Source organism: Cibotium barometz, chromosome 15 (assembly GCF_041138505.1).
Source record: "Cibotium barometz isolate CiBa-2024 chromosome 15, ASM4113850v1, whole genome shotgun sequence".
NCBI classification, from domain to species: Eukaryota; Viridiplantae; Streptophyta; class Polypodiopsida; order Cyatheales; family Cibotiaceae; genus Cibotium; species Cibotium barometz.
The window spans coordinates 24,376,178-24,397,856 of record NC_141060.1 but is presented as its reverse complement, the minus strand read 5'-3'; the positions used below and the strand labels follow the sequence as shown (position 1 = coordinate 24,397,856).

The following is a 21,679-nucleotide window of genomic DNA, read 5'->3' as shown; positions in this document are numbered from 1 at the left end:
AAAAATGAGTAAACTCATGATGATATACTTGTCTATTTACAATGTGTGTATATAAAATTTTATATATATATTGATTATATAAATGTCCTTTTGTGAAGGTTTGGTTCTATTACTCCCTTCTAATGTGGAGGGTAATTTTTTTTTAACATGCCCTTCTTTTTAGCATGGTTACATTTTTCACCCTCTTTTATGACAAGGTTTGCTTCAATTACTCCCTTTCAATGTGAAGGGCAATTTTTTTAACATGTCCTTCTTACATTTTATTGGAGAACATTTATTACATCAATAATTTTTTATATTAAGATAATTACAAAATAAAATACAATTGTGTATTTAAGTGTTTGGGAAACTATTTTTTATTGAACCCGTGCACCAATCCTTTTGTGGATTGGACTATTATTTATTGGACTGAAAGAGATGTATGTGGACAAGCATTTTCTTCAAAATCGTGACCCTTCAAAAGCATCCTGTCCTTTTTGGGGTGCAAAAAGCAACGTCAAAAAATAGCAACTAAAGGCCTCAGATTTCGCGTCAAACTTGGAAGAAGTCAAAGGGACCAGGCCAAATTGCGTCATGGGAAACCATCTCAAAACTATTTTTAATTGAACCTCACACATCAACTATGATGCTCCTTATATAATTTCCATTTATATATTTCATCTTCTGAGCATCAACTATGAGGACCATACAGGTCCGACGGCCAATTGCGTCATGGGAAACCATCTCAAAACTATTTTTAATTGAACCTCACACATCAACTATGATGCTCCTTATATAATTTCCATTTATATATTTCATCTTCTGATCAAAGTCATTTTACGTGAATAATGAAAACATTTTGGGGCCATATTAATTAATTAATGTGCCAAGAAAACATTTTGGGGCCACTTTAAAGGCACCAAAATGTTTTTTTTTCATTTCCATTTAATAAATTCCGTGAGTGCACCGAAATGTGATAAAGATTGTTTTTTAAAGGTTTCATCTTGGTATCTAATTATTAACGACCGAAAAAAGTCAATGAAATTAGCCTCTACACCCTTATTATTTTGCATGAAATATTAGAAATTTTTTTTTTGGCCGCTTTTTCTTTTAGCTATTGTTTGGGCATGCATTCTGTGTCTCTTCTGCACACGGCTTAGTCTCTCTTCATTTCCCTCTGCTTTCTCTCTTTTGCTGGAAGAGGTATGTTGTTGTGGAGGAGCGAAGTGGAGGAGGAGCCAGTTGGCTGCCACAACTGAATTTAAGTTATTGTAAAGGTGGTCAATGCTTGATTTTTTTTTTCATCAATGCTTCGCTTAATATTATTAAAGGCAATGTAGAATTCTAATTAGGATTTTTGAATTTCAATAAGAAAGATTACACTAAAAACCTAAATTACATTACAAACCTATGTACAAATTTTATCCCATATTAAAAGCAATGTAGAATTCTAACATGGATTTTCTAATTTCAACAGAAAAAAATACACTACAAATGTAAATTAATTACATTACAAACTTTTCAACCTAACAAACCGGATTATGTGAATAGGAAGGTACATATTACATTATCTTGTAGAGGCAATTATACTACAAACCTTTGTGAGCCAGTGTCTGAAAAAAAACTATCCTTTAGTGTAATTTTCACTGCTGAAATTAAGAAAAACCGATCATAATTTTACCTAATTTAAAGATTCAATTTTTTAAAGTTTTAGTTATAAAACTAATTAATCTATGCATTTCTTCAATAAAAACAGATTGGCCTTGAAGGTCATCCTTTTTTCTCAGCTACTGAAAAAAAATTTTATTTCTGACATGTGAGCACTGAGGGACCGTGAGGGTAGTATATTACATTATCTTATAGAGGCAAAAAATTTGAGCAACGTCGTTGTTTTATAGTACTACAGAGCATTTATGAGCCTGGACAGTCCAACAGCATTTAATGGCATGTTGGGCATAGTTACCAAACGTGGAGAGCCGGCTAAATCTAGAGGTCCCCGCTATCTCTGGAGGTGAGCGAGGCGCCAGCTTGCAACCTTGCCGTCCGGAGATTCTTGAGCTCGAATTTTGGATTCTAATCCTTAGTTTTCTGCCTAATCTCGCGCTTAAACAGCACTTTAATTAATTCGACCGGGTCCTGCCCATGCTTATCTCTTGGCCTTATCTCACCGCCAGTTTCATCACTTAATTTGGTCGAATTTCGGCCCCCACTAGGCTAGAAATTCATGAACCCATCAGACAGACTCTCATTGATTGCTGCTTTCCATCTCAAAATACCATGTGCTCTGCTCTGACCAGATATTTCTCCATCACCAATTGAGATCTTTGGCTACAGCTCTATAATTGTATCTAGACTACATGGGGGCCTAGCTGGTTGAAGCTCAACTCCACACACACACACCCACACACCCACAGAGGAGATAGCATGGGACTGCACAGAAAGCGGAGCTTTTCCAGGTTGCAGAACTGGTCCTTCATTGTGTTTTCTCTCTCTGTCTCTGGGCTATGGTGGATTGCCGAATGCTCCACGGATAGTAACGATGGTGAGCCTTTCAGTTCTTTTGTAAGAGATTTTCCTGATATGATCCAGCAATCAAGTCCTGCTAGGATTAACGGGTTAACGCACTGAAGTACGAGGTTATCACAGTCTGTAAAGACGGTAATATGTATTAAGAGATTAACACAGTGGACGAAGAGGTTAGCAGAGTGGATTAAGTCGTCAACACAGTGGAGTTCAATACAGTGTATTAAGAGACCTACAGAGTGGTTAGGAATTTAACACAGGGAATTAAGTAGTCAACACGGTGTATTAAGTGGTCAGCACAGTCGATCAAGATCTTTACACACCGGATTAAGAGCCTAACAGAGTGGAATAAGAGCCCGACACACAGTGGATTAAGAGGTTATGGCTAGTAAGAGGTCAACACAGTAACAATTAGGTGACCAAGCGGGTTAAGAGGTTATCGCAGTGGATTTAGATGTTTAATAAGTGGATTTAGAGGTTTACACAGCAGGAGCATCCCGTTGGACATCCTATTCCACCTTTTGGAGATAACTCTCTGCGTTTGAAGGAGTCATTGAACTACATGGCAGGCTTTGAGATTTCTCATCTTCAAAAAGTTCAATGCAAAGCATTTAACCTTGGAATTTTTCTTCACTGAATTACTCCAACCTGCCATAGGAAATCGTGTCCTAGTAGGTTAACAGATCAATCAGTGCTAGACCTTAATTGGTCATTAATGTTTGTAGAAGTTGTAAAGGTGAGTCTGAACAAAAGAGGGCTACTATAACACTGAGCCCTAATGTGTGTATGACCTTAAAGCTTAGGACCTGTTGTTACAGCGCCAGACATACTCAGAGAAGGCTTAAGGCCTCACATTGTATTTTGGGTAGCAAAACACTTATCTTAGGAAACCGCAGCAGCTGTGAGTTCGTGTATGTTGATTGGCCAATTGTGGTTGGTTTCTGAAGGTAGTAAGGTTGGAATGTTGATTTGTGGGTGCGTGCAGTCAATGCGTTGCGGGCATTGCAGCAAGCATGGGGACAGGACGCAGTTGCCACTCTTCAATGGACTGGCAATGATCCATGTGGTTCCAAGTGGACCGGCATCAACTGTGATGACTCCTCTCCACAGAGGGTCATCTCCATGTGAGCCCCTCTTCATATCTTGCATTCAACACTTCCCATCAAATTGGTTTTTACATACCATCTTGTGCCCCTGGCAGACTCCTATCTGGCCTTGGTTTAGCTGGAGAGCTCCCTGCAGATATAGGTTTCCTAACTGCACTACAAACTTTGTAAACCCTTTCTCTCAAGCCCTTCTTTCTACAGTTTGTATCTCCATTTTCTCTCCTTTATGTGCTCTCAATTTTGATGTATTTTTATGTGATTGTGAAGGGACTTGTCGTACAACAACTTGACTGGACCGATTCCAACCCAGATCGGGCAGCTTGCTCATCTAAGCGAGTTGTGAGTTGTCAAGTCTTATCATGTCTTTCGGGTTTTTAACTATGTTTCCTTAGATGGGCACTCTGTGGCGTCTAAAGGAGATGGCTCTATTGTGTCTGGAAACTATATCAACAGGGTACTGCAGTTCAATTATTTTTATGGAAATATCCCATCAGAGTTTGGACACTTAAAGAATTTAAGCTACCTGTAAGTGTTTCTTGACCGAAGGGGGCAGCACTATGTACTTCTATTTGTTGTGGTTGGTGTTCTGCTTCATTAATAAATAAGCCATGTGCATTGACATGGTTTTATATTAGGTACTTGAATGGAAACTCTCTGAGTGGTGGGATTCCTAATGAGGTGGGATTGCTGGAGAACTTGTACTGGTTGGATGTTGCAAACAATCAACTGCAAGGCACACTTCCTTACTCTTCCGATGGAAATAGTATTGTGAATGCAGGTCTCGACAATCTGACAAATGCAAGACACTTGTAAGATTTTGTAGCTCCCTCCCTCTCAATGTGACCACATGTCTATTTCAAGAACTCTCCTACTGCTTTTGTGTCTGATAGAATTGTTCATGTGGGTGGTTGTAGCCATTTGAACAACAATAGTTTTTCTGGATCCATACCAGCGCCTATTTGTCATTCAGGCATGAATTTGATTCACCTGTAAGTATTTTAGGTCAGCATTTTGGTATCTCAATTTGTTTTACAATGATTGTTTGGGCATTTAGATACTCTTAGATATATTTCGTACACGCACCATGCTGTGGGCATGTGGATACTTGCAAAGATCACCTTAGTATGGTTGTAGTTTATACTGACTTTGTGTTTCAGGGGTGTGGAACTTGCAAATGGTCTCCTTAACTTTGACCCAGCTTGCACTCACCCTGTTGTAGGCAAGTGGGTGCTTGCCAATGATCTTCATAGTAACGGTGTAATCAGCACTCATCATGTTGTAGGCATGTGGGTACACGCAATTGATATCACTGTTATGATCTCCTTATTATCATTATAGTTAGCACTTATTACGTTGTGGACTTGTGGATATGGTCTCCACAATGTTGATGTAGTCGATGCTAACCGCTTTGTTGGCATGCGGATAGTTCCTAATGATCTCCTAGTATTGATGTGTGTTCAAGACAAGAGCTTACCATAGCTTTTACTGAAACAAGTGTTGTTTGGTCCTCACTCTGTTTTCTCACCGGAATGCTTCCTCTGCTAAAGGGGTGAAGGTAGAGAGGTTGTCTACACGAAGGATTAACCACACAAGGTTGATAGAGAGGAGAAGCTTATGCAAGGGAGATTCTACAATCAAACCTATCTAAGCAAGCAAGATTCAATAGGGAGAGATCTCATGTGTTCAATTGCAAGGCTATTTCTTGATTCAATGCAACACAATCATGGCCTTGTGGGCTTCAAAATCATGCAAATCATCAAGATAATCAGGCTTTTCCCTTCCAAATATGAAAATAGAATGACCTAATGTAAACAAGCTTCAAAACAAAATAAAAACAACAAATCTAACACATCCAGAGCTCTATAACGGTATGTTTTTCGAAGTTTGACTTGTTCAGGTAATATTAGATGATCCCAATAGGTTGGAATGAATGGAAAAATGGAGCTAAAGCCTGGGCTAGGCCCATCGACAACACCAGATTTGTTTCAAACAATAGCATAACTTAATCTTTGTCGAAACAAGTGTCGTTTGGTCTTGCCTTTAGAGCCACAAATGCAACTTCTCGACGTGGGTGTGCTAGCTTGTTCGGTGTGTCCTCACTCTATTGTCACACCGAAATGCTTCTTTTGCCAAAGGTGTCAAGGTACAGCTTCAATCACCTTGATGGAAATAAGAGAAGGTTGCCTACACAATGTATCAATCACACAAGAGAGGGACAGAGAGGAAGCTCATGGAAGAGAGGTCCTAGAATCAAACTTATCTAAGCAAGCATCCATCAAGCAAGCACATTAAGAAAGCAAGATTCAATAGAACACAAGCAAGAGGGTAGGGAGAAGAGGGAGAGCTCACGAGTATTTTATTGCAAGGGAATCTATGTGTATTGCTCAATGTCAAAAATGACTTACACAAATGACTAGTGTTCACACTTGGCCGGCCATAAATTAAGAGTAGTCCCAGGCCATTAGTTTTAGCCTTAAGCAAGGATACACACCATGTTTGTGACTTTACTATTTGGCATTAAATTCATGGTTATGTTGCTTTATAATGTCTAGTGCCATTTTACAAAAGAAGGGTATGTGCGGCGAAAATGGCAAACTTGGGCCTTATGGCTTATGGTAGATTGGTTGGGTGAGACCATGTTAACCAGTGAAGTAGTTAACAATATGCAATGGTAATGATCTCTGCAATATTGATGTCGCGCTCACTTGTGTATGCATGTAAAGATAGAGACAGAGCCATTGAAAGAATTTTGTAGGACTTTAGAGGATTTTTCTAGAGTGTATGGTCTCAATATTGAGGGGGAGGATTCAAGGTGTCTAACTTTCAATGAGGTGCCACCAAATCATTGGCTAAGAGTGTTTTTAGAGCTCCCCACCAAGAACGACAAGAAGGTGATATTGCAAATGGCAAAGCATGAGCACTACCTACCCTTGTATACATTGTTTGAACATGTTTACCAGACTACACCCTCAAACTATTCTGTGGGCCTTAAATTTTCCCGAGACTACGTCTACAAGGTCTGCACACCGATCTCATGAAATGGGTCATATCTGCTGAGCAGCTTGTTAAGAAGACAAGTGTCGATGGTGATTGCACAAAAAAAAGAACTCAGTTGATGTGTGAGGAAGGTGTATAGTGATCTCCATAGTATAAATTTGTATATTTGGCACTCTCCATGTTGCTTTGTGGTCATGTGAACAGGCTTCTTGATTCCAATCAATTGTCGGGTACCATTCCAGGAGAGCTAGGATCGTGTGGAACTCTTCTCATATTGTGAGTACACAGGTTTTGCCAACTTCCAAGTTGATCCCCCTCCTGGAGTGTTTCTTGTGCAACTCTTGTGTATGTTTTCACTCATGGTATGGTGGTCTCTTGTTTTACCCCGACCATCTCCATACTAGGAAGCTCAATGACAACAAATTGCGAGGTACAATCCCAGATCAATTCAGTCAGCTTACCAACCTAACTGAACTGTAAGATTAACTTTTCCTTGAGGGTTCTGGGCTTAATCTCTGAAGAAATGCTTCTAAATTTTACAATTGGGACCATGCAGGCAGTTAAGTGAGAATCAGCTTAGTGGCGCTTTGCCTGATCTGTCAAATCTGACCAATCTGGGTGTCCTGTAAGCATTCAAGGTTTCAAGATGTCTATGGATTCTCACGCGATTTAGCTCTATTTTCTCATGGGATTTCTGCTCTTGTAACAGGGAGCTTGGCAGTAATATATTTGATGTGGATTTCCCCTCTTGGTTGCAGTCTCTGAAAAGTCTGACTGACGTGTAAGCATGCCAATTTTTGAATGTGATGTATTGTCTTCTACTTGATTGAGGGCTGATGGTCGCGTGTTTATGTAGGGGTATGCAAAGCATGTCTGTGAGGGGCCAGATTCCAGCTGCCTTCTTTGGGCTACCTGTTCTAAGCGTAGTGTGAGTCTGATGTAATTTTTTAAAGGTTTATAGGTCTCCCATCAACATCTGCAGGACTCCTTTGTGAAGGTTGGGATTTTTTTATGTTGCAGAAAGCTTGCAGATAATTCCATTAATGGAACACTTGATATCAGCAAGGCTGGTGGTCAGCTTTTGCTTGTGTCTATGGAGAATAATAAAATTGAACTTCTTAACCCGGGAAATTACGACAAAGACCTTAGGTAGGCATTTATAATGCGTATCAAAATGCACGAAGCTGATGGTGTGGCTTTTGTATTGAAGGAGGTAGTACTTACATTCTAGTGCAGGTTACAGGGCAATCCGGTCTGTACAAATACAAATACCTTCTCTTCCAAGGTGTGCTCTGACAATGCATCACCACCTGCACCACCCAGCTATGGGACCAACACCTGTTCCAATACTTGTCCGTCGGGATACGAAGTGGACCCTCTTGAGTGCACTTGTGCAATCCCATATCGAGGCCTCCTGACCTATCGAGCACCTTTGTTCACTACACTTAGCAATGCCTCTCACATCCAAACACTCATCTTGGAACTTGCCAAGGATTTAAAAGTTGATGAAAAGCAGGTCGTGATATCCTCTGCTGGTTTCAATGCCCAAATTCAATTGCTTGTTACCATAGCAATCTTTCCCAATGGCACCTCGCTACGCTGGAGTCGGGATGATGTGATTACAATGTCTAATGTATTAGGCAGGATCGGAGTTTCTCCACCTGGGTTCGGACCACCTATGTTTCAGCAATTTCCATCTGCCTATGATTGTGAGATACTTTCTTTTGCATTCGATCTTGTACCTGTTTTTTCATTTCCATGCTAAGATGTCATCATTCTTTGCTACGTGCTTTAGATTATGCACTAATTTTGGCATCCTTGCAGTGCCTGTAAGTACTTCAGGGACTGGATTAAGCACTGCTTTGAAAATAGGTATCGGGGTGGGAATACCAGTGCTGTTTCTGGCAGTCCTTGCGGTGGGTGGCTTCGCTTGTTTACAGAAGCGGCGGGCAGATAAAGCAGTGGAGCTAAGCAAGCCCTTTGGTACTATGAATTCTAATTATTTACTACTACCACTGCTTTATCGTTGCGTCTACAACAATCATTTTATATACCTCTGCTTGCCTCGGATGTAGCTTCTTGGGGAGGAAGTGGAGGAGATAGTGGTGGTGCCCCCAAACTGAAAGGGGCTCGATGGTTCTCATATGCTGAGCTGAAGAAAGCTACAAACAATTTTAGTGAAAGCAATGAGGTCGGCTCAGGAGGCTATGGAAAGGTGAGTCTTATTATTCTTATTTTTATGTGTGCGTGCGCACGTGTGAGTGGGTGTGTGATGTGGGGGCTGTTTGCCTTGTTAGCAGGTGCTGTTATAATATATCAATTACCTTAGTCCAGCATAGTGTATAGTCCTTATCTGATTTTTAGATGTTTTTCAGGTTTACAGAGGTATCATCGTGACCGGGGAGCAAGTTGCAATCAAAAGGGCACAGGGGAACTCCATGCAAGGTGCAACAGAGTTCAAGAATGAGATTGAACTTTTGTCTCGTGTGCATCACAAGAACGTTGTCAGTTTGATTGGATTTTGCTTTGATCAAGGGGAGCAAATGCTTGTGTATGAGTACATGGCACATGGCAGTCTTCGAGACTCTCTCACGGGTAAGATACTTCCTTCTTTAGGTGAAGCAAGCGCCTGTTTCCAATGTTTACAGTTGTGTGCATTCTTGTGTTCTCAGAGCGAGCATGCATTCATACATGCATTTGCATCTGCGCAGGCATACGTACGTACATATGCATGCACACATACGTACACACATAGACAGGCATGCATGCATGCACACGTACGTACGTACGTATATAGATACATACATACATATGGATATGCATGCATACATACGCATAAACATAGACAGGCAATGCATGCATGCATACGTGCTTATGTACATATGTGCCTGTGTGCATACACACATACGTACACATAGACAGACATGCATGCATGCACACGTACGTACGTACATACAGATATGCACGCATACATACGCATAAACATATACGTGCTTATGTACATACGTGCCTGTGTGCATACATGCATGCGTGGATATAGTATTTTTGTTTCTGGACCGGCTTTTGTGACATGCTTGCAGGACGTAGTGCTTTGACACTTGATTGGCGACGGAGGCTTATGATTGCCCTGGGTGCTGCAAGAGGCATCACGTACCTTCACGAGTTGGTCAATCCGCCCATTATTCACAGGGATATAAAATCAACCAATATACTTCTTGATGAGAAGAAAATTGCCAAGGTGGCAGACTTCGGTTTGTCGAAGGTCGGACCTGGGGAGGGCTCGGGGAAGCAGCACGTGTCAACGCAAGTCAAAGGGACTTTGGTATGTAGTCGGGTGAATACATGATGCTCTTCTCACCTTAACTTCAGTGGGCAAGCGAGGTAGTTGATTGCTATCCTCTATGAATGGTCTGTCTCTCTATGCAGGGATACTTGGATCCAGAGTACTATACGTCTCAGCAGCTTACAGAGAAGAGTGATGTGTACAGTTATGGTGTTGTGCTACTTGAGATGCTTACTGCTAGAGCTCCAATCGAGCATGGAAAGTATGTAGTGCGGGAGGTCAAGGCTGCGGTAGACAGAGGTGGGTTGAGTGCTTTGCGCTCCATGCTGGACCCGAGGATCAGAGATGAAGACATGGGTGAGCTTAATGTGTTTGTGCGCATTGCCCTCTCTTGCGTGGAAGAGTCGGCCGCTAGTCGCCCATCAATGGGTGAGGTAGTGAAGCAACTCGAGGAGCTGGTTGGGCATGATTATCCTGAATCTGGGTCTTCAAATATCGAAATACCGAAAGGGCACTATCCTCGCCATCCCTATGGATCCGACTCAGATTTCATACACTCTTCTAGGGACACTTCGGATCCTTCGTTTCCCAACAGTGCTAGTAACATCCCACCCTCTTTTGGATCCAGATGAGGACCTTGATTAGCACTGATCGAATTTGGTAGGACTTTTGTGAGATTTGACTAAAGGATTGGTGGTTTGTGTATGTGTGCAAAGGCTATTTTGTGACAAGTAGACATCATCATCTCTTTCTCTGAATGAGAAGAGCCATATTTGCATGATTGGCTAAGGAACGTCTTAACAGCATGCTTTTAATGTTGTAGACTTTGACAGGGTTTGTAACTCTCTGTTTTGTCTTGTTGAGCTCTTGTTACTTTGTATATTAGATCTGGAGTTATGTAGGATAGAAATTACTGGCTGTGGTTATTAGGAGGGGATCGACCCGTATTTCATGTTGTACATGGCTATAAACTCTTCACTCTGTATAATTGATGTTTACGATATGCTACATGGTTTTCGTGATGTGTGCGCCTGTCTCTCTTTTGTGAAATGAGAAATGGTAGGTTAGCAATTTCAATGAAGGCAATGGTTGGGCCTAGAGCGTTTAGTCTTGGGGTCGTTAAGTCATTTTGTGTTAGGTCAAAATGATTGCTTTGGTTAACTATCATAGTTCGAATTCTGCTTTTTTGAAGTATTTAGATTAAATTATGAAAAAAATGTTGGTTTAAGGACAATTCATTTGGAGTTTCACTCAAAAGTGTTTCCCAAACATTGGGTGACACTAGGGTTGGTTTTATTGAGGAGTAACCTTACCCTTTTGAGGTTTATGTTGTTTGATTCAGTGTGCGGGAAACACATTTTATTGAGCCGTATTAAAAACCTTCTCATTGTATTTTGAAACTAAAATTGTTCATTTTGAGAAGGAATTTGTTATAAATTTTCCAAAATATAATAACTTAAATTTTTTGAAAAAGGTTCTTCTCCTTCTCCCACAAATTTGAGCAAGCCCTAAACAGACCTGAATAAGTTTTAAGCTAAGTCGAACCTATCTATTCTCGAATCATGACCAAAAGTGCCTCACAACAGGGGCTTGACGGTGGTAAAGATAAAGCATGGATAGCACCCATCGACACAGTGTGATCAATTTGGGTGTCGACATCTTGTGCAAGCCAAGGTAGACAAGCAGATGCATGTGTAACTTTTGCACGAGTAGAAGTTGTGGGCTTGGCAAAGTAGGTTGATTCATGGAAGGGGCCTTTGAAGTGATCCCTTTCCTCATTTAGTCCAGAACCACCATACTTTATAACCTCACATGCCAACTTCATGGTGTATCCTAGACTATCCAAACTTATTCACTTGGATAGCAGCTATCACCACTAACTTAGATGATGCAAGGATATGGTCACTAGGAAGAGTATGTTAATAACCACTCTATAGGTTAACATGGTTTCACCCGCCCAACATACCATAAGGCACTTAACTGCTTGGCTATAGGAGTCAAAAGCTCTCTATGGTGGTGAGTTTGGGTACTCTTAAGTTTAATCAAGATCTTCTTGTTGCAGTTGTCCATGTATAAAAATTTAAAGAGAGGAGAGATAATACAACACATGAATTGAGCCCAAATGATTACAGTATATATTAAACAAATAATGTAGTAAATGCAACAAAAAATTGAGATAAACTTGAATGCTAAGATTAATGCTAATGCTAATAAATCCAATCTCAGTGGGATATGCGCTAAAGCACATCCTATGGGTGATCTAATGAGCTTTGAACTTCAGTATCTACATCCTTAATAGAAGGATATCTTATTTATAAATGTATTCACCTAAAGGTGATCCAATGAACTTTGAACTTTGTTATCTACATCCCTACATCCTTAATGGGAATCAATGCTAAAGCACATCCTATGGGTGATCTAATGAACTTTGAACTTTGTTATCTACATCCTTACTAGACGGAGATCTTATTTATAAACATTTTGACACATAGAATGTGCTAAAGCACACATCCTATGGGTGATATAATGAACTTAGTTATCTACATCCTTACTAGAATGGGATCTTATTTATAGATGTTTTCACAATCTACAACTTAAACTTACAATATGCTTAGAATAGCGTAGGTTAATAAAGTTTCCCTACAATCTACTTAGAATAGTGTAGGTTAATAAAGTTTGCATACCATTTAACCTTGCAATATGCTTAGAATACTATAGGTTAATATAGCTTTGCCCAACTCATCGACTAGACATAAATTGGATAATCCCAATGTAGCTTGCCCATAATTCCTAAATTTCTACATATTGACATTGTAAGTTAGAAAAGAGATATCTCTATATAAAAATTGTATACTTAATCCAAACATTCAAGATGTAGAGAACATACGATAAACATTCAACCTTTTTATATTATCCAATTTAAATGGTTGGATTGCAAGATATGATCCTTGCAATTTTGGGGCATCTACAAAACAGTTCCAATAACATAGGAACTCATATTTTCACCAATGGATGTGAGCTTGCAGGCTTTAACACCTTCCCTCAAGATGAACATCATCTTTAAATCTAATATGCAAAATCAAACATAAAAATAAAAAGAAATAAGTAGTTCCTTCAGGCATCTTTTCAACCATACATTTTCACAAGTTGTTGTAGTTAGGGCTTTCTATTCAGCCTACGATAAGTTGACTATATTTTGCTTTTTCCCTAATGTGGCTCTTGAGTGGGAATATTTATCTGTCATATAATTACCACCATAAACAAAACACTAAACAACATCACATTATTATGATTGTAACCTAGGTGAGTTGGCACTACTAACACTAAGTTGTACGTGCATCATTGTCAAGAGTGTTTTGGTCTCCTTAGCCATTGTCAAGAGTATTTTGGTTTGCTTGGCCATTGCATCTTGTGGATCACTCTCCTTTCATTGAACCTGGTGGAACATTATCACTATCATTCTAATCTTGCCAACCATTCACTTGAATAGCTCTTGAGTGTTTTTGAGAGTTCCACTTCTTTAATCCTTTGTAGTTGCTGATGGATCTTGCAGTTAAGATCGGGCAATTAAGTATTTCTTTAATCCTTAGTCTCTTATCTTCTGGGTACTTTTTGTAAAATGGACTTTTACAAGATAATTTCTCACTTTATCCTTTATTTGTTCTAGTTTTTACATGGGTTAGAACCTAGTGATGAAGGCTGGCCATAGAATATCCTATTTTCTTTTGTATCTTACTAACATATGAGTCACAAGATGTTCCTTGCATCCATGGGACCATTAATATTCATTCCTCTTATTGACCTTTGATTAGATTTGATTCGATCATCCCATGGTGGTGATCTACGTGATGATGATATATTGCAACAAACATGATGTATTTGGATCAAGGAGGATGATTGTGTGTAGATTGAGCTGAAACAAACCACTACAGAGGAGATGAACTTACCGTTTTGCTGGTGTTACTGCTGCAGAGGAGGAGGAGATGAGAATTCAGGTGCAGAAAAACATCGCCATAGCTGCAAGAGCCATCTTTCTTTCTGTTCCAAGCGTCTCTTCCATAACTTCTAGCTTGTAAGAGTGGAACGCTGTTGTTGTTGTTGTCGTCGTTGTGCCTGCGTGTGTGGGCAAGAGTGGGAGGGGTAGAGAGAATACACAAGCTTACCTGTTGGTTGGCGATTAGAGCCAACATTTTCAAGAGGAGAAAACATCTTGTTGGACTTTTTCTTCGCCAACGTTTTCAACAAAAGCAAAACCGTGTGCATTACTTGAAGCTGTTGAAAAAGTGGAGGAAAAAGCTTACTATAATATATGCATGTGAGCGCTTGTAATGGCAAAAGACTTTTTCTTTCGGAGACTTGATAGAGGGAGATGGTGGTGATGATTTTTATTTTTTTTTAAAGTTGTAGGAACTATCCCAAGAACACTTTATCCGACGGTCAGCCGATAGAGTTATCTGTTGGTCAGCTAATTCACACTCGGGTGAGACAAGCCAAACAATTTGGAGAGAGAGAGAGAGAGAGAGAGAGAGAGAGAGAACTCACAAAGTTTACATACTCATAAAAGAAAAAAAAGTAGAGGAAAGATAATTTGGCATGAAATTTTGAAGATAAAATTTATCTTCTCTACAGAATGCCACGAATCATTCAATTTATTTTCACTTTTTCGAGGCTAGTCTCAACGTCTATCTTTGGAGACATGGACCTCCTTACACCACCCACCCGCAACCATCATGGTGGTAAACAATTCCCAATCTATTACCATCAGCTTTTTTGAAGTGGAGTTTTTCATTGGATTTAAACCTACAGCCTCCAAGTTTTATGTGACCACCCTAGCAGGTATAATGAAAGAATGCATCATCATCCTTGGATCATGGCCACACTGACAACTAGCAAAGAAGAACCATGACACTCAAGCTCTCCCACGAAATGGTTACCATACCCTTAGTGGAGGAGGACATCTCGAACCCTTCAACACCCACAGATGCATCGTCCGCTCAAGTAATCCCTAACACTCCGCACTCCTCTTATCTCAATGACTTGGGTCCACCCCACCTCCTCAATCCAAAATGGAGATCCAAAACCTTGCTGATAGACATGAAGGCCACCCCCCAAATCTCAACCTCAATGGACCTTTAAGGGGGTCGTCACTAAGAGAGAGAGTGGGTACCTTAGCTAGCAAAGACCTAGTAACTCTGAGGCTAGCACTTGGTCTAAAGTCTACCTATGAGCATAAATCTGCTAAAAGCACGAGTCTCAAGCAAAGGTGTTGGTGTACTAAGAGAGGGAGTGGGTAAGGTACCTTAGCTAGCAAAGACCTAGTAACTCTGAAGCTAGCACTTGGTCTAAAGCCTACCTATGAGCATAAGCACGAGTCTCAAGAAAAGGTGTTGGTGTACTCTCAAACCGAAACCCTGTTGGATCATGGCTAAAATGTTAGAAGCTCAAGGCTTCTATGATGGAACCCCTTCTCTTTGGGTCCCAAAAACCTCACCATCTACACCACAATCCCCTAAGCCCAAAAAAGTCAAGCGACGCCCCTAGTACCCAATGCCACCCTAGCAGGTAACACTTCAATAGATCCTAACAAAGCTGCTGGAAGCTCAAGGTTTCTATAAAGAGAACCCCTACATTTTGGTTCCAAGGTCAAAGAAAACCGCCTAAATTTCAGTTCAAAGAAAATTGTGTCCTAGGTCTCTATAAACATATCCTCAAATGTCAAATCCATATGGGTGTGGAGACCCAAAGCCACACCTTGGATGCTACTTACTTCCAAAGATTAAGGAGGAGTGGAGAGCAGTGGTTGCCACCTTGACTTACGTGCTAACACTATTAATGAAGCAGTTAGAAGATCTTGTATAGGTGTTCATGAAGTCCATGTGAGATGGCCATGGCCCTATCAATCCAAATCAAAAAAGAGCCACCCTTGGTACCAAGGCCCAAAGAGAGCCGCGCACAATCCTTTGGCATTGTCATATGACACCAAGGCTTAAACGGATCACCACAATCCCAAAACACCTCCTGTGCACCACACCACAAAACACCAACTCGCTAGCTAGAAAGTCAAAGTTCAAACCAGTGCACCAGCGAAGGCGACATGTGGTGGCATCCAAGCTTACATCGTGGATGGGTAAGTGGTTCTCTACCTTGGCTCATTGTGAGCCCACATGGTAGGCCATAAACCTTACACCATTGTACATATGTAACATAATACCCCCAACCAAGTGTACAGACACATCTACTAGGAATGATTAAACTTAAAAACCAAAACAAAACTAAAACCAAGAAAAACTAAAAACCAACAATACTCCCAACCAAGTGTACAAACACATCTACCATGAATGATTTAAAAAAAAACCTACAAACCAAAAAAACTAAAAACACATGCATGTGCAAACCCGAAAGCTCACATGCGCACACGTGCAATCCCTCATTACACTTGCATGCACATGCACACATATAACACAAATCCCTGGACATGCACCCATAGATGGAGCATGCACACACACACACACAAAATATTCCCACATGTATACAATCCTAAAAAAACCCGTATGTGTATCCACACATAATGCACCGGCACACTACCTAAAAAAAACCTGTATACAATCCTAAAAAAACCCGTATTGTGTATCCACACATAATGCACCAGCACACTCCCTAAAATATTAAACATGTCCACACTCCCTAAACACCTTCACATCCCCATTTCCATACATGCATGCATGTACACAAAACACATCTAGTTGCATATGCATACTTTCACTTATGCACATGTATGTGCATAATCTAAAAGCACATGCCCATGCGTACACACACAAAGCATGTCCATGCATGTGCACACACACACACACACACACACACACACACACTCATAAATACACTCATACTCTTGCTCATGTTGTGCACATCACATTACACATACACATCCACAAGTACACTTGTACACACATCTACATGTACACTTGTACACGTATGCACATGCGCACACATGCTTGTGCATAATCCTAAAGCACCCACACGTGTACATTCTCTACCAACACAACACATTTACACACACGTGCATAAATATGTACAGAGATGCACACACACGTGCATAAACATGTACACACACATGCACACCATCTCCACCATCTCCACACACATACATATTAAAACTCCCTTATCCCCCACACAAACACACAAACAAAAAAGAAACTCCTACTACTCTTTTTCCTTTTATTTAATATTGTAAAAACAACCCCTTAAAAGCTTTTTTTTAAGTACTTACTCATCAAAAGCTTTTCCTTTACACATGGTCATGCAGGCCCATGTGGCCCCATGCAGGTCCATGTCCAAGGCCACAAGGGCTTTAGGCCACAAGGGCTTTAGGCCTCCCAATCGATGTAGCTGCAATAGGCTACCCATCTCCCCCATCGACTAGCTCTAATGTCATCGACCATCCACCCATCTACACCAATTCCACTAGTAGCATAAGAGAGAGAGAGAGAGAGAGAGAGAGAGAAGGGGTGAGGGAGGGAGTATGTGAGAAGGATTGTGCACGAGAAGGAGAGAAAGAGAGTGAACACCAATGACAAAGTTGGAAAGAGCACCCTGCACACCAAGAAAGTCGCGAAGCCATTGAGATAGTTATGATAAGAAAGCCACACAAGAAAACTGATGGCACAAGTAGTCCCAGCAGCAAGGCACAAACTACTAGGAAAGAAACCACCAAGACACAAGTAGCAAAGATAGGGAGAAGCTGACAAGGTGAGGAATGCACCAAACAAACAATTGCGGTCACCCATACCCAACTAGCAAGAAGACTGAAATGCAAGTCCAAGTCAAAGGTTGGGAATAATAACCAACAAACGCAAACCATCCAACTAGCCAATATTGAAAAAAAGCGAAGAGATAATAGTACATACTATAAGGGAAAGTACTCTCCTACTATAACATACAAAGGTCGGTCTATAGTGTGAATCCGGCTATATAGACTAATGTTATAACTATGCCATAACTCTAATACACCAAAGTGCCTGCTCTATCACATAGCCTAAACACACTGTGGCATATCACCCATAATCTCACCAGCCATGCAAGTGGTATAAGTACGGAGTTGGTATCATGGTGGTGTGTCACTAATATCCACACTAGTTGAGCTTGATATCTTAATATGCCCCCTCGAGCTCAACTCTATATCCTGCACTCTAAGTAAGCACATGAACATACAAAGATTCTCTGTACCTAATGTCTTTGTGAAGATGTTAGCTACCTAATCCTCTATGCTAACATACACCAAATCCATGTCACCTACTCTAGAACCTTCTCCCTCACAAAGTGATAATGTATCTCAATGTGCTTCATCCTAGCATGATACATAATAGTAGCATCCTTTGATGCAATTTTTGTTGGACCCCAAACATTATAATAATGCACCGCATCCAATGGTAACTAACATGTGAAAATTTCAACCTCACTTACAATTTATCGAGAACATACGTTGATGTCTCACCTTCTTATCATGTGAAAATGCGTGCTTAGATTGTTTTCCCAATTTGCATGCTTCACATATCTTGTGCATTCCATCCACTTTAAACTTCGGCAAACCTATAACAATGCTTTGCGCCTGTGTATTTTTGAGCTGCTGAATATTTTTTGAGCTCATGAATATTGATATGACCAATATGCTTATGCCAAATGTCATGTCTGCAATCACACCTATACCATGTGTAAACATTACAATTCACATATCTTGTGCATTCCATCCACTTTAAACTTTGGCAAACCTATAACAATGCTTTGGGTTTGCATATTTTTGAGCACTGAATATTGATATGACCAATATACTCAAATGTCATGTCTGCAATCACACCTATACTATGTGCAAACATTATAGCTTCACTTTTGGCATGTTTAAATCTAATGTAAACATTCTACCAATTCTATTGTCGAAAAAAAGCCCCTAAAGAAGAAGCCAACACTGCATAAGAATCCAGTAAAACAAACAACAATCTAGTAAGTAACATCAACGTATGTTCTCAATAAATTGTAAGTGAGGTTGAAATTTCTAAACCCTCCTTTAATTGTTTATATTGGCTCCCCACTACTGAGTGAAGATCTTAATTTACCTCTACCTATGTTCATGTAGAGAAGGCTTGCTCTTGCATATTTTAAGAAGATGATTTACTCTCGATATTTATCTCCTATGAGTTATAAGAAGGGCTATAAGATACTCAAAGTTTAGGAAGTTCTCCCGAGTTTAGATAGATGTTTGAAACTGATCATACTCTTTGCCGAGCCCATTCAATGTGACTAACACCAAGTCGTCGCCGTCATCTAACAAGAGCTCCAATAGGCGTGAGGGCATCTGCAAACCCTTTTGCTTTCCAATGAGTAATTACTTATACTCATCTTATTGCTCTACTTCAACTACATCTTTCTTACTTTGGTACTTATACTATACAACTTAACCAAGGTATCCCTAGGTGTCGTTGCAGCTTGTATATGACTGATCATAACTGTTGGAATTAGGGTTAGGGTTGCAACAATGCACACACAAAAGATAGAGAAGCTTTAGAGCACACAAACTCACTAAATTAGAATGAATAAATGTGTCCCATATATTAAAGATAAGTACACATCCCAAAATGAGTAGATAAGAGGGTGTACATATGCACGGGGGACAAAAACCTCCTAGTGAGGGGAAAAGTGCCCCAGTGGTCCTAAGTGTGTTCACACACATCACTACCATATAATGAAAATGATGTGAACATATGCAGGGTATGGCTGATCAATCTTGAAAAGGAAATAAGCCCAAAGCTTTACGAAAAGCTTCAAACTTTTCACGAGGAAAGAGCCTTTGTGTATAAATCTACCATGTTGTCATGTGTAGTCACATAAACCAAGCTAATCTCTGCTGTAGAGAGTCTTTCCCTGACATAATAGTAGCAATGCACCTCAATGTGCCTAGTGCGAGCATGAAACACTGGGTTCCTCACAACTACTAATGCACTCTAGCTGTCAGTGAAAATCGTAGTGCTAGACGACCATCCAACACCCAAAGCCATAAGACATCTGAGCCACGCACACTCAATTGTAGCTTTTAAAGTTACTCTGTACTCAGCTTCATAACTGGAAGGGGCCACTATAGGCTGCTTCTTGCTGAGCCATGATATACATGAATCACCAAGGCGAAAGCAAAACCCACTAGTGGACACTCGTGTGTGTCATAACATCCAGCCCAATCTGAATCACTAAAAGCATGCAGCTGTGACTCACCCCCTTTTGGATAAAATAATCCAAAATATTCAGTGCCCTGTAAATAGCAGAAAACTCGCTTAACAACCTGCCAATGCTTTGTACCTAGGCTATGCATAAATATGCTCAACTGTGAGACCACATACTGTATATATGGCCTCGTGTACATAAAGAAGGGATCCAACAACCTGCTGATACAAACTAGCATCAAAAGAGTCTCCTGCATCTTGAAGACTAAGTCGAGTACCTGTCTCCATAGGTGTAGCCACAGGTTTACAATCTTCAAAATTAAACCTCTTCAATAGCTTCTGTATATAGTTAGACTGCAGCATAACAATGCCATCGTTGCACTGCATAAACTGAATCCCCAAATAGTAATGCAACGGCCCCAAATATGACATCTCAAATGAGGACTACATAAACTGAATCCCCAAACAGTAATGCAACGGCCCCAAATATGACATCTCAAACGAGGACTGCAAATCAACCTTAAAGTCTAAAATCTGATCTATATCGGGTCTCGTTGTTGAGAAGCATGTCATCAACGTATAGAATGATGACAAAAAATGTGTCCTTACTCCTCTTCACATAGATAGAGGATACTCTTTGTTGGACTATTGCAAAAATCATTTGCAACCAAATATGTATGAATCTTCTCATACCATGCTCTAGGAGCTTGCTTAAGTCCATAAAGAGCCTTTTTCAACCTGCATACTTTAGACTCTTCTCCTTTCACAACAAAACCAAGAGGCTGCGATACATATACCTCCTCATGTAAATCACTATTCAAGAATGCAATCTTAATGTCCAATTGATGCACATTCCACCCATGATGTGCTGCCAAAGCAATGAGACACTTGATGGTAGTTATATGAGATGTGGGTGCAAAGGTCTCATCAATAATCAATGTCATTTTGCTGGGCATACCCCTTTGCAACAAGTCTAGCCTTGTAGCGATCAATGCTACCATCTGTTTTGTGTTTTAACTTGTAAACCCACTTAGTACCAATGGCCTTCTTGCCATGAGGTAGATCTGTCAAATATCATCTGTCATTAGGTATATCTTGCCATGAGGTAAATCATGGACTTTTACCATACATCGTGCCATCTCCATGGGAGACATGTTCTTCTCAGTCACACCATTTTGCTGAGGAGTGTATGGCACTATACATTGATGCCTTATGCCTTTTTCAGCCATATATGCATGAAATTCCTTGGACGTATACTCCCCCCCTCGATCTAAATGAAGGGTGCCAACTTTACATTCACATGCATTTTCAGCCACCATGGATACAAAGTGCCTAAAGCACATAAAAACCTCTCAATTTTGCTTGAATGGATACACCCAGCTATATCTAGAGTAATCATCAATAAAAGTGACGAAGTAGAGATATCCCCCAATAGATAGTGTCCTCATAGGACCACATACATCACTATGTATAAGCTATAATTTCTTAACAGCTCTCACAGATCCATCCTTTAGAAATGATGCCCGATGAATTTTACCAAGAATACACCCCTCACTTACATGTTTAGTAGGGGTCTCAAGAGTTGG

General features: G+C 40.3%; 1 protein-coding gene across 1 annotated transcript; it reads left to right on the top strand.

The window, feature by feature from the left end:
* The first annotated feature begins 2,092 nt into the window (after nt 1-2,092).
* LOC147631097 (leucine-rich repeat receptor protein kinase HPCA1-like) lies at nt 2,093-10,910 on the top strand. Its single transcript, XM_086809429.1, has 19 exons — nt 2,093-2,521; nt 3,488-3,626; nt 3,704-3,775; nt 3,876-3,947; nt 4,062-4,133; nt 4,244-4,417; nt 4,523-4,597; nt 6,810-6,881; nt 7,010-7,081; nt 7,162-7,230; nt 7,315-7,386; nt 7,462-7,533; nt 7,626-7,754; nt 7,842-8,314; nt 8,430-8,588; nt 8,681-8,820; nt 8,981-9,200; nt 9,686-9,927; nt 10,032-10,910. The coding sequence occupies exons 1-19, from the start codon at nt 2,404-2,406 to the stop codon at nt 10,518-10,520; spliced, it is 2,931 nt and encodes a 976-aa protein (XP_086665555.1). The 5' UTR covers nt 2,093-2,403; the 3' UTR covers nt 10,521-10,910.
* The last annotated feature ends 10,769 nt before the right edge of the window (nt 10,911-21,679 follow it).